This window comes from Canis lupus, chromosome 7, assembly GCF_011100685.1.
Source record: "Canis lupus familiaris isolate Mischka breed German Shepherd chromosome 7, alternate assembly UU_Cfam_GSD_1.0, whole genome shotgun sequence".
NCBI classification, from domain to species: Eukaryota; Metazoa; Chordata; class Mammalia; order Carnivora; family Canidae; genus Canis; species Canis lupus.
In genome coordinates, this window is record NC_049228.1 from 18,232,939 (window position 1) to 18,247,666 (window position 14,728).

At 35.0% G+C, this 14,728-nt stretch overlaps 1 protein-coding gene across 9 annotated transcripts in view; it reads left to right on the plus strand.

The window, feature by feature from the left end:
* SWT1 (SWT1 RNA endoribonuclease homolog) overlaps positions 1-14,728 on the plus strand; it is a 95,053-nt gene that overhangs the window by 21,964 nt on the left and 58,361 nt on the right. For all 9 annotated transcript variants that reach the window (XR_005362010.1, XR_005362012.1, XR_005362011.1 and 6 more), the window contains 2 exons: positions 5,609-5,702; positions 13,774-13,919. Coding sequence is in view for 6 of the 9 variants with exons in the window: in XM_038542301.1 (XP_038398229.1) it covers positions 5,609-5,702; positions 13,774-13,919 (240 nt within the window). In the remaining 3 variants the exon portion in view is untranslated. The remainder of the gene's footprint in view (positions 1-5,608; positions 5,703-13,773; positions 13,920-14,728) is intronic.

Here is a 14,728-nt window from a genome sequence, read left to right on the forward strand (position 1 = left end):
ATGTGTAAAGCAACACTGTTGCCTCTGTAGAGTTTATACATAATTTCCAGGATTTATTTCATTCTTTAGAACCTTGTTTCTTGGGATCCCTGGGTGGCGCAGCAGTTTGGCGCCTGCCTTTGGCCCAGGGCGCGATCCTGGAGACCCGGGATCGAATCCCACGTCAGGCTCCCGGCATGGAGCCTGCTTCTCCCTCTGCCTATGTCTCTGCCTCTCTCTCTCTCTCTCTCTCTGTGACTATCACAAATAAATAAAAAATTAAAAAAAAAAAAAAAAAAAAAAGAACCTTGTTTCTTCTCAACTCACAGTCATTATTTATGCACATTTAAATATCATGGATTTATGTTGTCTACTATACACATGTACACCATAAGATATGAAAGAATTCATCTTATGATGAATCTAATCATGATATTAACCCTGAGAAGGCTTTTGGCACAATCCTTTAGTCTTAAATCTTTGAAGAAAAAGGGCCTCCATCATTCATTCATTCATTTCCTTTACAAATATCTACTAGTTCTTAATGTTTTCCACATATAATCCTTATGCATTTATAGCAGGAGCTTCATGTGTTATGTTTAAAAGCTTTTAAAGGAAAATCCCAAATATTACAGTTAAGAAAATACTAAAACTTTTTAACATTTATATTAAATTGAACATCTTAGGTGGTTTTTTTTTACTTTAAATCATGAAAAATTTCAAATGCAGAGGTAGAAAATGTATGACTCCTTGTGTACCTTTCACTCTTTTTCAGTAATTATCAACATTTTGCCATTCTTGTTTATTCTCTCATTTCCTTTTCTCCTCTTCCTACTCTTGGAACTCCTGCAGTAGTTTGAAGCAAGTCCCAGATATTGTATCATATCATTTTTACTCATAAATACTTTGGTATGCATTGCTAACAGACAAGCCTTTTTTTTTCTTTTTTTTTTGAACAACCACACAATTAACAAAACCCCTGCTCTAAACCATCATATCAGTAAAACCCCAAACCTTAAAAGGAGAGGGGAATTTTTTTACTCTTAACCTTTTATTTTTTTTAGTTTGTTGATGTAAACTATATTTTGTTATATAATAGTATGAATAAAGATGATATTATATAATTGTATGGATAAAGATGATAATATAGATATAGTATGAATAAAGATAATAGTATAGATATAGTATGAATAAAGATAATAGTATGGATATAATAGTATGGATAAAGATAATTATTATATATAATATGGATAAACATGCAATAGTATGGATAATAAATAATGGATAACATTTACATGGTCATTATTCTCCAGACTCTTTTCCAAGTGCTTTTACCAGCTGATATCTCATTCAAATCATTTAGTACTTGTGGTAGATACTCTTATTAGCCCTATTTTATAAATGAGGAAATTCAGACAGAGAGAGGTTCAGAACTTTTCCTAAAAGGCATATCTATTTCTTCAATAGAAAAAATTATTTTTTTGCTTTTGTTTTTTTAAAGATTATTCATCTATTTATTTGACAGAGCAAGCAGGGAGAGTAACAGAGGGAGAGGAGGAAGCAGGCTCCCCACTGAGCAGGGAGCCTGACATGGGGGTCTATCCCAGGACTTTGGGATCATGACCTGAGCCGAAGGCAGACACTTAACCTGAGCAGAATGAAATAGGTCCCTCTTACTGAGCACCTACCAGAACTGATGCTCAATCAACTGGGCCATTCAGGCACCCCTGAAAATTATTTTAGAGCTCATTGGAGAATAGATATTTTGGCCACATTTGTTATTTAGAGATGTATTGGTATGTTTCTTATGACTTTTCCATTTATGTATGCTTTTTAAAATTTTTATTTAAATTCAATTAACATATAATGTATTATTGGTTTCAGAGGTAGACGTCAGTGTTTATCAGGCCTATACCCAGTACTCATTACATCACATGCCCATCACCCAATTACCCTATCTCTTTACCCTCATCCACTCCAGGTACCCTGTTTGTTTCCTGTGATTAAGAGTCTCTTATGGTTTGTCTCCCTCTCGTAGTAGTGGTTTCGAACTTCTGTGCTGTTTGAATTTCTGAGTGTCTTCCTTGAATCCATGTTTCACTTTAATGTTTGAATGGTATTATTTGATCTTAGTTTTATTAAATTGTGGAAATTGCTTTTAGTTATAATGTAATAGGTATAATAAGATTGTTTATAATTGTCTATGTCAGTAAGTCCTTTGTGTGTTTGTCTTTACCACTGTTTTCTTCACTGTCTTAAAAACATTCTTTATATAAAGTACAATGTATATAATAAGTTTTTCTGTTGATAATGATTTTATGATATCAGAAATATATTTAGTCTTTTTATCATAATAAAATTATACTTTGTATTCTAATGAAAACTAATATTCTTATGAGAAAACTCAATTCAGGATTAATGAGTAAAATTAAGGTTCTTGTTTGGAAAAAGCAAAACCAAAATGACCTTTTATTACACATTACAAATGTCAAGCACATTTTCAACCAGCTCTTAATAATTGGTAATTTTTTTTAATTGCTAATTTTGTATGTATTATTTTCCTTTTATAGAATCGAGTATTATTATATTACTTAAACAAGCATTTTTCCATTAAAAGAATAAATGTAGATAATACATGTTAAATTGCCTTCATTGACTATAATTTTAACTTTAGCCTTAACTCTTTTAAAAATTGTATCTTTTTGATGTAGTGTTTAGTATGGTGAGAGAATAGGATTTGAAATCTGATTGACTTGGGTTTATAACCTGACCTGGGGCAAGTTAAAGATGAGAAAACTAAGTAAATGAAATGGGGGAGAATAACCTCCAGCGGGAAGAATGATCGTGAAGATGCTTGAGTTAATATATTAAAATACTTGATGGTTTATGGCCTAGTATAGGTAATAATTCTCTTGGGTCTTCGTTATATGAAAAGCTTATACAGGTTGACCAGAAAAACAAAAAATCACTTTCCCCAGATGGACAAAGATTATTAATAGGTAATTTACAAAACAAGTACAAATAGTCAGCCCCTTGTTCACTGCAGGTATTCTCCTGTTTGCCATTTTTAATGTTGTTAATTTCTTATGTATATTTTTAGTTGATATCTTTCCCTTTTTTCTTTCTTCTTTTTATTGCCTCTAAGTTTACTTATTTTTTATTTTATTTTTAAAAAAGATTTTATTTATTTATTCATGAGAGACAGAGAGAGAGAGGCAGAGACAGAAGCAGAGGGAGAAGCAGGCGCCATGCAGGGAGCCTGACATGGGACTCGATCCTGGGTCTCCAGGATCATGCCCTGAGCTGGCGGCGGCGGCGGTAAACCGCTGAGCCACCGGGGCTGCCCCTGCCTTAAGTTTAAAGTTATTCTTTTGCATCATACTAGTGCTTTGGTGCTTTGGGAATATAAACGTAACTTTTCAAGAAGCAATTTATCATTGTGTTTCAAGAAGCCTAAGGATACAATTCTCTTTCTAGAACTGTATTCTGAAGACATAATTAGAGATGCTTACAGTGATTTTTATAAATAATGTTCATAACAGCATTATTAATACAGCAAAAAATTTGAAACAACCTAACAGTTGAACTTACATACAATACTATAGCTATTTCAGAGAATACTACTACATTTCAAAAAATGTTAATGATAAAATAGGATTTAAAAGAGTAAAAAGTATCATACCAAATTTGTTAGATTATGCATTATATACTTACAGATGGTGAATGTTGGGTATATTTAGCTGATGGAATTATGAGTTATTTTAATTTTCTTTACATTTTCTAGATTTTCTAAATTATTTTGTTTTTATAATAAGGGCAAAATAAAGATATCTTCTATTCCCGTACCTGACATTTTTTCCATCATTTTTATATTTTCTTTTATTATATTTTTGTTAATTCCTGTATTTGCCAAATATCTATACCAGATACTGTTCTGAGGCTGCATCATTGGGTGATATAAACAAAGCCTGCTGTTGAGAAGCTTAAATTCTATTAAATATTAAACATCATATTAACTATATACAGAATTTTGTGGGAGTTTTTGGTGGTGTGAGTAGAAGTGTGCCATTTAAACTGAGTTTTAAGTAATATGTGTTACTTAAAAGGCAACAGCAAGTACCTTTTATTGGGCCAACTGTTTCCTATAAATTTTCCTATTTCATTTTCCTGGTTAAGCAGTTACCCAAAATTACATATCTAGTAAGTGGGAAAACAGGGATTCAAACCTAGATCAATCTGTTTCCAGAGTTTTTGTTTTGTTCACTTTGAACAGTACTAGAGCAGGTGCTCAAAAACACTTGTTGAATAAATATTTTGTGAATATTCTTGCAGTTTTAGGTTTTCAAACCTCACATATTCTAGAGAATGTGAGAAAACAGATAATCTTGAACTTTGATAACTTTAGAGCGGTATACTATAACCTTTAATCTTTTGTCCACTGAATTGTTTAAAGCTAACTAATGATTTTTTGCTGCCATTTTGCCTTATTTTGAGGTATTTACTCTTTGGGCTAAAAGAAGGAAAATCAGTTGCTGTAATATGTCTGCTAGCTTACTGGTCATCTGATAAATGAATCACATCTCCCTCGGGCTTATGCTCTGAGATCAGTTCTGTCTTGACTTCACTAGAAAGTGTGAGCTCCGCAAGAGTTTGTCTTCGTATATCCAGTTATTTAGTACAGAGGCTTGGGTACAAATTCAGCCCTATATACAAATTTATTACTTGAATGAATAAGTTTTCTAATTCGAATATTTAGGGGGACTAAGTAATCTAGGTTAAAAGTTAAAAGGAAAAAAATTACAGTCTGGGAACAAAGTTCAGACTTCTTGTCTAGTATGTCTTGAATTTTAGTGTATAAGAGACTCACCAAGGGCCTCTTTGGGTCCAAGTTCCGAAGATTCTTATCCAGAAGTGGGTATAGGGTGTGACCTTGAAATCATATTAAGTACATAGGGAGTTTTGAGGCAGGGGGTATAAGGACTTAGGAAAAACACTGTCTTTGTCTTGTTTCTACACATTACATTATTTTCACAAAAATCAAACTTTTACATCATGCTTCAGGGCTTGTAGAATGCCAGAGGACACTCTGTCAGCCACTGATTAACACTTGGTAGGAATTTTTTTGTGTTTTCTGCTTAGGGCCCATATTGCCTTTTCCTATACATCTCTAAATGTTAATTGCCTAGAGATTAAGGAAAAGCAGACACATGAAAACATGGTTCTGTTGCTGGTAGAACCATAGCTCTTTATTTTACAGACCTCTTTTAAGTAGAGATAATTTTAAGCATTGTATAATCCTGTAACTTATAGTCTCTAAGTGACTGAAATGAGACTAGAATTCATAGCTTTAGGTTTCTAATATGGCATTTACTGATCACTTTCTTTCTTTTGTGTTTATTAGTAGTCATATCTTCTTCCATTTTAGTAGTAAACTAGCTACTTTGTTAAAATGCTACCTGAATTCTAAATCCAGAATTTTTAAGGCATTGTTTGCTGTGTCTTATATTTAAGAAGTGTCCTTTCTTTTAGATGTTTCTGGCTTGTAAATACATCTGACTTGTAGATACAGCCTAGACTGTCCATATTTTTAGTATGGTTTTATTGATCATTGTTTGTGCTAAATTTGCAGATGGACTGAGTGACGAGAACAATGATGATCGAGTATTAAAATGCTGTCTTCAGTACCAGGAATTATTCCCTTGTTCTGTTGTTATTCTGTGCACGTGAGTCTCATAGTCCTTTTACTTTTTTTTTTTTTTAATTTTTTTTTTAAATAGCAACTATACCAAAGAATTTTTAAATCATGTTGTGGGGCGCCTGGGTGGCTTGGTGGTTGAGTATCTGCCTTTGGCTGAGGTCATGATCCCAGAGTCCTGGGATCAAATCCCACATTGGGCTCCCCGTGGGACACCTACTTCTCCCTTTGCCAATCTCTCTATGTCTCTGCCTCTCTCTGTGTGTCTCTCATGAATAAATAAATAAAATCTTAAAAAAAAAGTTACAGTGTACCTACCAGACTAAGGATCAAACGCATACATGATTTTCAAAATCTGCCAGTAGGCATATCCAGTTTTGTATAACATTCTTATAACCCGTAAGCTATAGAAGAATGAGATTTGAAACTTATGAAGTCTTATGTCAATTTTATTTATGTGAAATTCAGAAACCTTTGGTAAAAGCTGGGGACAGTCAATTTAATCTGCCAATAAAATCATTCAGAAATGAAAATCTTGACAAATTTTTGGTCAGGAGGCAAGAGGGTTGATTAATTAACTAATTAGTTTGCGGGGAAGAGGCAGTGTGTGTTGGAGGTACACCTCTGGTGCTGGGTCACTGAGTGAGGGCTGCAGTCCAGAATTTCCTGCTAACCAGCCTCATGACCTGTGGAAGTTGCTTAACTTTGTTTCCTCACGTATAAAATATAGGGAGGGTAAGAGTTACTTAGAGTTATTGTGCGTTCTCAGATAATATATACGTGAAGGACTTAAGGTAGCACCCAACACACCTTTCTCCTCCTTCCCCTCCATTCCCAACTAGTATTTTCATAACGTAGTTCTGAAGTAAAATTCACCTAATTTTTTTTAAAGACTTTATTTTTTTAAAATATTTTATTTATTTATTCATAGAGACACACACACACACAGAGAGAGAGAGAGAGAGAGAGAGAGAGAGGGCAGAGACACAGGCAGAAAACTCACCTAATGTTAAGCAACATTGTACCCATCGTGTATGAGAAGAGCAATTTTAAACTGTTGGTTGAGTCTGAGTTGTATTCATTGAAAAGTGGAGGTTTTTGTTTTTGTTTTTGTTTTACAGTTTCACAATCATGCCTAAATTCTGGATGAAGTGCAGTAATTATAGAAGTGAAAAGCCCAGGGTGCCTGGGTGGCTTAGTCAGTTAAGTGTCTGCCAGCCTTTGCTCAGGTTATGATCCTGGAGTCCCAGGATTGAGCCCAGAGTGGGGTTCCCTCCTCAGCAGAGAGTCTGCTTCTCTCTCTCTCCCTCTGCCCCTGCTCTCTCTCTCTCAAATAAGTAAATAACATGAAGGAAGGAAGGAAGGAAGGAAGGAAGGAAGGAAGGAAGGAAGGAAGGAAGGAAGGAAGGAAGGAAGGAAGGAAGGAAGGAAGGAAGGAAGGAAGGAAGGAAGGAAGGAAGGAAGGAAGGAAGGAAGGAAGGAAGGAAGGAAGGAAGGAAGGAAGGAAGGAAGGAAGGAAGGAAGGAAGGAAGGAAGGAAGGAAGGAAGGAAGGAAGGAAGGAAGGAAGGAAGGAAGGAAGGAAGGAAGGAAGGAAGGAAGGAAGGAAGGAAGGAAGGAAGGAAGGAAGGAAGGAAGGAGGAAAAATGAAATGAATAGCCCTGAAGGAAGGAAGGAAGGAAGGAGAAAAGAAAAATGAAATGAATAGCCCTGAGGTTTTTCTTATAAGGGGACTGAGTTATCATTTTAAATATAGGAAGGAAGGAAGGAAGGAAGAAGGAAGGAAGGAAGGAAGGAAGGAAGGAAGGAGAAAGAAAGAAAAGAAAAATGAAATGAATAGCCCTGAGGTTTTTCTTATAAGGGGACTGAGTTATCATTTTAAATATATGAAGTGTTGAATCATCATATTATACACCTGAAAACTACTATAATAATGCTATATGTTAACTAGTGTGGAATTAAAATGAAACTTTAAAAAATGAAAACGAAATTCTCATTTTAACTGTCTTCAAAGATGGTATTCTATTCGGGATTAAAGGAGTAAAGATTTCTGTCTCAGTTATTTACAATTTACAATAATATATCATCTTGGACTTTGTGGAAGGCTGAAATAGAATAATCTGTTAATCATTTTGAATTTGAGATAAGCTAAATTTGAGAGAATTGTTATGTAATTACTGCTTTTTAGCTCAACTTAGAATGAAAATTAAATTGGTGGGACTTTATCAATTCTCCGTTATTTCTGCAGTCACTGTTTTGGGATTAATACATGTAACAGTTTTAGTGAAATGAAAATTTGTAGTCAGATAGATATTAATTCTAGCATTATCATGTTCAAGGGGAGCCTGTTTTTTATTTTTTCCTTTTAAAAGGCCAGAATCGTGCCTAATGGGAAAGTCCCACCTACTTATTGTGAGGATACGTTTACTTTACTTCAGTGAATGCTAATGAAGATGATAATATTGATAATGATAGTGCTAGGAGAACCCTTTTCCAGTCCTATGTATCATGCCTAATTCTAAGTGCATTACTTTAAATTTGCTATCCTGAATGTGGGCCAGCAACCTCTAATTCATATCTCTATCTCTCTTCTGAATTCTAGACTAGTATATTCATCTACTTGTTTGCTTTTTCTACTTAGATGTGTCATAGAATCTGACACATACCAGTCTCTAAAAATGAACTCTTGATTTTTCTTTCCAAACTTTTCTCCATCTGAATAAAAAGTGCCACTTTGCACCCATTTGCTAGAGCCAGAAACCTAGGAGTCATTTTTGATAACTGCTCCTCCCTTATAATCTATATCTGGTCAATTTAATGGGTCCTGTGCGATCTTTTCTTCACTTCTCCTGCTATCATCCTTTGTCCACCATGCTGTTTTTCCACTTCCTTTTTACTCTAAGACTAATTTATGCTCTCTACCTCCACACTTGCTCTCCTCCATTTATTCTTCAAAATATAATAATGATAATTTTTCATTTTTAATTAAAGTTTCATTCTGGAGAATTTCAACAATATTCAAAGTGAGGAAGAGTTAATAAAGTCTTAAGTATTCAGCTATAATTACCAAAATTCTCCCATTTTTCTGTTTATATCCATACACTCCATGTCCCCCTACATGATTATTTTTATAAGATTTTTTGTGTTTGGAGGGACAATGTACGATATTGAAAAGCACAAATCTTAACTATCTGATGTTGACAGCAGATATGCTGGTGTAGCCCACATCTCTCTTGGTATATAGACCACTTCCATGGACCCCAGAAAATACTCCTATGCCCTTTTGGGTCCTTTTTCTAGTTTCTTGAGGTAGAAGCTAAGATCATTTGTTTGAGACTCCTATAAATTTACCCATAGCACTGCTTCAGTTGCATCTCACAAATTTTGGTGTTCTTTTTTTTGTTGTTTTTTTTTAAAGATTTTATTTATTTATTAATGAGAGACACACACCACAGAGAGAGAGAGGCAGAGACACAGGCAGAGGGAGAAGCAGGCTCTATGCAAGGACTCGATCCCAGGACTCCAGGATCATGCCCTGGGCTGAAGGCAGGCACCAAACTACTGAGGCCCCCAGGGATCCCCAAATTTTTGTGTTCTGTTTTTATTTTCATTCAATTCAATATAACTTCCCTTTGACATTTAGATATTTGTTGTTTAATTCCAAATATTTGCACATTTCCCAGTTTTCTCCTTGTTATCGATTTGTACTTTAGTTACACTTCGGTTTAATTTATATGATTTCTTTTAAATTTATTAGTTTGTTTTATTGCCAAGAGTATGGTCTACTGTGGTGAATGTTTTGTGTGCACTTAAAAGAATTTGTATTCTGCTCCTGTGGGTGGCGTATTCTGTAAATTTCAGTTAGGTCAAGTTGGTTGATAGTATTGTTTAGGTTTTCTATTACCTTACTGATTGCTTATTCTGAGATTATTGAGAGAGGAGTATTTAAATCTTTAGCTATAATTATGAGTTTGTTTAATTCTCTTTTCAGTTCTGTTTGTTTACTTCATGTATCATGCAACTCTGTAGTAGGATGCACACATGTTTAGGATTGTCTTCTTGGAGAATTGACGTTCTCATTATATAATGTCTCTGTTTCTGAAAGTCTACTTTTTTAAGTATTAATACTACCATTCCAATTTTGTTTTGTTAGTATTTATATGGTACATCTTTTCCCATCCATGTACTTTTAACCTGTATACTAAGGTAAGTATTTTGTGGGTAGCATGTAAATGGTACTTTATTTTTTGTCCAGTCTGACAACTTGTCTTTTTTTTTTTAACGAGAGCACGAGAGGGAAAGGGCAACAGGAGAGGGGTAGAGAGAGAGAGAGAGAGAATCTCAATCAGGTTCCACACTCAGTGCTGAGCCCAACACAGGGCTCAATCTCACCACCCTGAGATCATGGCCTGAGCCGAAATCAAGAGATGGGTGCTTAACCAACTGAGCCACCCAGGCACCCAGTAACTTCTGTCTTTTAACTGATGAGTTTATATCACATACATTTAGTTGCTTGGATCAAATCTACCTTTTTTTGCTAATTATTTTGTTTCATCTGTTCTTTTTTCCTTCATAAGTGTGGATTTTTATGGTGCCATTTTATCTCCATTATTGAATATTTATACCTTTTTGAAAAAACATTTTAATGGTTGCCCTAGCATTTATGGTATATATCTTACTTGATCAAAGTCTACCTTAAAATAATGTATCACTTCCTGTACAGTGTAAGGATCTTATAACAGTTTCTTTCTCCCATCCTTTGTGCTATCATTGTCATATATTTTACCTTAACAAAAATGATAAGCACATATTTTGTTATATTTTGTTTCCATCATTTACCACTTAAAGCAATTAAAAATATGGGAAACGTGAATATTTTCATCTCATGTTCCAATTTTTTGTATTCTTCTTTATTTTTAATGAAACTTGAATCAGTTTCTGTCTGGTGTCATATTCCTTCTGCCTAAACAAATTTCTTTGACAGGTGCAAGTCTATTGGAAGTGAAATTTTTGGTTTTGTTTGTCTGATAATGTCTTTATTTCTTAATTTATTTTTGAAAGATGTTTTTGCTGGATATACAGTTCTGGGTTAACTTTTTTTTCCTTTTAGTATTTTTTTGTTTGTTTATTTCTTCATGAGAGACACAGAGAGAGAGGCAGAGGGAGAAGTAGGCTCCCCGCAAGGAGCCTGATGTGGGACTCGATCCTGGACCCCGGTAGATGCTCACCCGCTGAGCCACTCAGGCATCTCTCCTTTTAGTATTTTAAAGAAGTCACTCCATTTTCTTCTAGTTTATATGGTTTTTATAAGAAATCTGATGTAAATGTTACTTTGTTCCTCTATATGTAATGAGTGTTTTCCTACTTTATGCTTTCAAGGGTTTTTCTTTGTCTTTTGCTTTTTTAGGAGTTTACTTTAGCAGTTTTTAGCGGATATGCCTAGGTGTTTTGGGGGGTTGGGGGCACACCTTGGGGGAGGGGTAGAGAAGAAGGATTTATCCTGCTTGGTGTTGTCTGAGCTTCTTGGATCTCAGTTTCCGATCTGTCTTCAGTTTTCTTTTTTCTTTTTTTATTTTTTTTAAGATTTTATTTATTTATTCATGAGAAATAGGCAGAGACACAGGCAGAGGGAGAAGCAGGCTCCACGCAGGGAGCCCGACGTGGGACTCGATCCTGGGTCTCCAGGGTCATGCCCTGGGCTGAAGACGGTGCTAAACCGCTGAGCCACCCATGCTGCCCTGTCTTCAGTTTTAGATAATTCTGAGCCACTGTTTATTCAAATAGTTCTGCCCATTCCCTCTTTTCTTCTTCTGATATTACAGAATTATACTGTAGTAGCCAGTTTCCAAGATGACCCCAATGATCCCTGTCTCTTAGTATTAATGCTCTTGTGTAGTCCCCTCCTGCATTGTACCAGGGTTGGTTGTCTGTATGACAGCATGCATCAGAAATGATATACTATCACTATCAGATTAGGTTATAAAACTTAAGATATTAAATACTGAGACTTCCTTCTTGGGCACTCTTTTGCTTTCTCCTCTCTCAAATCACTTGTTTTGTGGAAGGAAGCTGCCATGTCATGAACAGCCCTAAGGAATAGACTCACATGGTGAGAAGCTGAAGCCTCCAGCCAAGAGCCATTGATGGAGGAGGGCCTGCCAACAGCCACATGAATGAGGGCTAATTAAACCTTGAGATGGCTGCAACCCTTGGCAACAAACAGCATGTTCCAACTTTGTTGGAGAGCCTGCACTAGAACCAACCAGTCAAGCTGCTCTCAGATTTCTGACCTTTAGGAACCATGTGAGATAATAAGTGTTGTTTTAAGTTGCTTAGTTTTGGGATAACTCGTTATCTCAGCAATAGATAACTAATACAGGTACATATGTTGGACTGTTTGATACTGTTCCACAGCTACTGGATTTAAAAAAAAAAAAAAACTTTTATTCTCTTTTTATTTCATTTTGGGTAATTTCATTTGCCCTGTCTCCAAGTTTGTAATTTCTTTCCTTTGTCAAGTTGGCTGAGGGACCAGTTGAAGACATTCTTCATTTCTGTTACTGTGGCTTTTTTTTAAATTGCTAGTACTTAGATTTAATCTTCATGATTTTCATTTGTGCTGAAATTGCCCATGTGATGTTGCATGCTAGTCACCTTTTCCATTAGAACCTTTAACAGATTAGTCAAAATTATTTAAAATTCCCTATCAGCTTCAACATCTGCATATCCAAGTCTACTTCTGTTGATTGCTTTGTCTCTTGGCACCATGTTGGTTTTTTCTGGGCAGAATTTATATGCAGATTTGGGAGTTCTACTGTGTGGTTTCCTCCCTTCTTCAGTTCCTCCTTTAACTTTTTGTCTGCTCCGTCCAGCCCTAAACATTCTCTTCTGACTTCAAAGTTATTGTGGCTATGATTTCTGCTGTAAGCTATTGATGAATTAGAAAATGCCCTCAGGCAAAAAGATGGACCCTTGGGGATCCCTAGGTGGCTCAGAGGTTTAGCGCCTGCCTTTGGCCCCAGGGTGTGATCCTGGAGTCCTGCCTTCAGCCCCAGGGTGTGATCCTGGAGTCCCAGGATCGAGTCCCACATTTGGGCTCCCTGCACCGAGCCTGCTTCTCTTTCTGCCTGTGTCTCTGCCTCTCTCTCTCTCTCTCTCTCTCTCTCTCTCTCTCTGTCTCTCATGAATAAATAAATAAAATCTTAAAAAAAAAAAGATGGACCATATTACGAGCACAGTACCTTTGTGTTGAGGATAGACTCCCCTCCAGCTCCTGCCTTCTGTTCATTATTCCCTAGTGCCTTCAGATAGCTTTTTATTTTCTTTTTCATCCTAATTTTCTAGTCCTCATCTCTGGGGAGTTTAGTCTGATCAGGCTACTCTGCCATTAACAAAAGCTGGAAGCCTGTTGGATTCCAGAACAGCAATTTAATAAACACGGATCTGATCATGTCACTTTCCCGCTAAAGCCCTTAGATGTCTTTCCATTTATTAATGACCTTGGCTTCTTCTAAAGCCACATACACTGGTCTTGTGCACCGTGCTCTCATCATACTTTCTTCTTTCAGCAAATAGCAAATTCTCACCATTTTTGTCTTAAGCTCACTGTGAGTAAATTTGTAGGTGCCTACAATGTGGAAATTACTTTTCCTACTATGGCTGTTTATTTCTCTTCAGATGATCATATTCCTATGTTCAAATCGAGCTCCCACTTACCAGGTATAATTTTGGGCAAATTACTTCTTTATACCCCAACTTTTTATTTGTGGAAGGGGAATAAAAATACCACACATACGAGATTTGCTGTGAGAACTAAATGGTTTGTTTTATATATATATGTATACATATATAGTATAGAATACTTAGAATAGTGCCTCGTACCAGGAAAACACTCAATATATAATAATTATTATTTTCAAAAGCTCATATGTTGTGACTCTGTGTGTTTATTCCTTTATCTTCTCTGTTTAAAAAAATTGTTACCCTTGTGAATATATGTGCTGAGAATCACCCACCTCTGATTAGATCCCATGTTTTGAGTTGCCATGTGATTTATCTTATAAAAAATAAAATATTTTTTTCCTCCTAACCCCAACCTTAGGGATGATAGAAATTTAAGAAACAAAGGCCTAATAAGTGGTGTGAAGTCACTCAGTAAAGAAGAATTAAGTGCAGAGTTACTAAACTTATCTCTGAACACAGATGTATGTCATCAGCCTTGTGTATCTAAACAACAATTGAAAGCAGGTAGTATTCTTACTACAAATAATTAGAAATATATCGTCTTTTATGTACTGACATTGATAACAATTGGAATTTATAGTAAATTTTCATCTTGTACATTTAAAATAACATTGAAATATTTGCTGGTACTCAACTGGTAGAAATAATTGAAAATTTTTTTAAAAAGAGAAAGAAATGAAAATTATAATGGTAATCCAAGAGAAAACACAGTTAATGTTACTGCCTTCTATATATGCTTTTACAAATTAATGTGAATTTTTGTTCATATACTTGCATACATTTTTACAGTTTATAATCACCATGTACATGCTATTTTATACCTTTAAATTAATAGTAGCTACAGGAAATGTAGGAAATATTCAAAGTGGAGAGAAATCAAAGTATCTATCTAAAATATATGGTTAAGGAATAGGACTTTTCAGTTTCTTTTTAGTATTAGCTTCCTATTCATAATCCTCTATTAATGCAATAAAAACTCAGTAATAAGAGTTTGAAAGATTCTAGTAATAGTTTTATTTTTAATTTTAAACTAGTACTTAAGAAAATTAAAGGCAGTACAATTGTTTTATCTTTTTTTTTATCAGAATGATCTGTTCTATAGCTTGATATTTGATAGAATGTTATATTAAACCTGACATTTTAAAACACACTCCACCTTTTTCCTGTGTTGGAAAAATAAATGCTGAAATCCTTAATATTGTATGTCCTTTTTATGTGTAATTGTATAAAAAGTCATATATACACATGCTACACTTATTTGACCTTTTTGGTAATAAAATTTCTTTTGTCATAATATTCAAAATGACATTTAT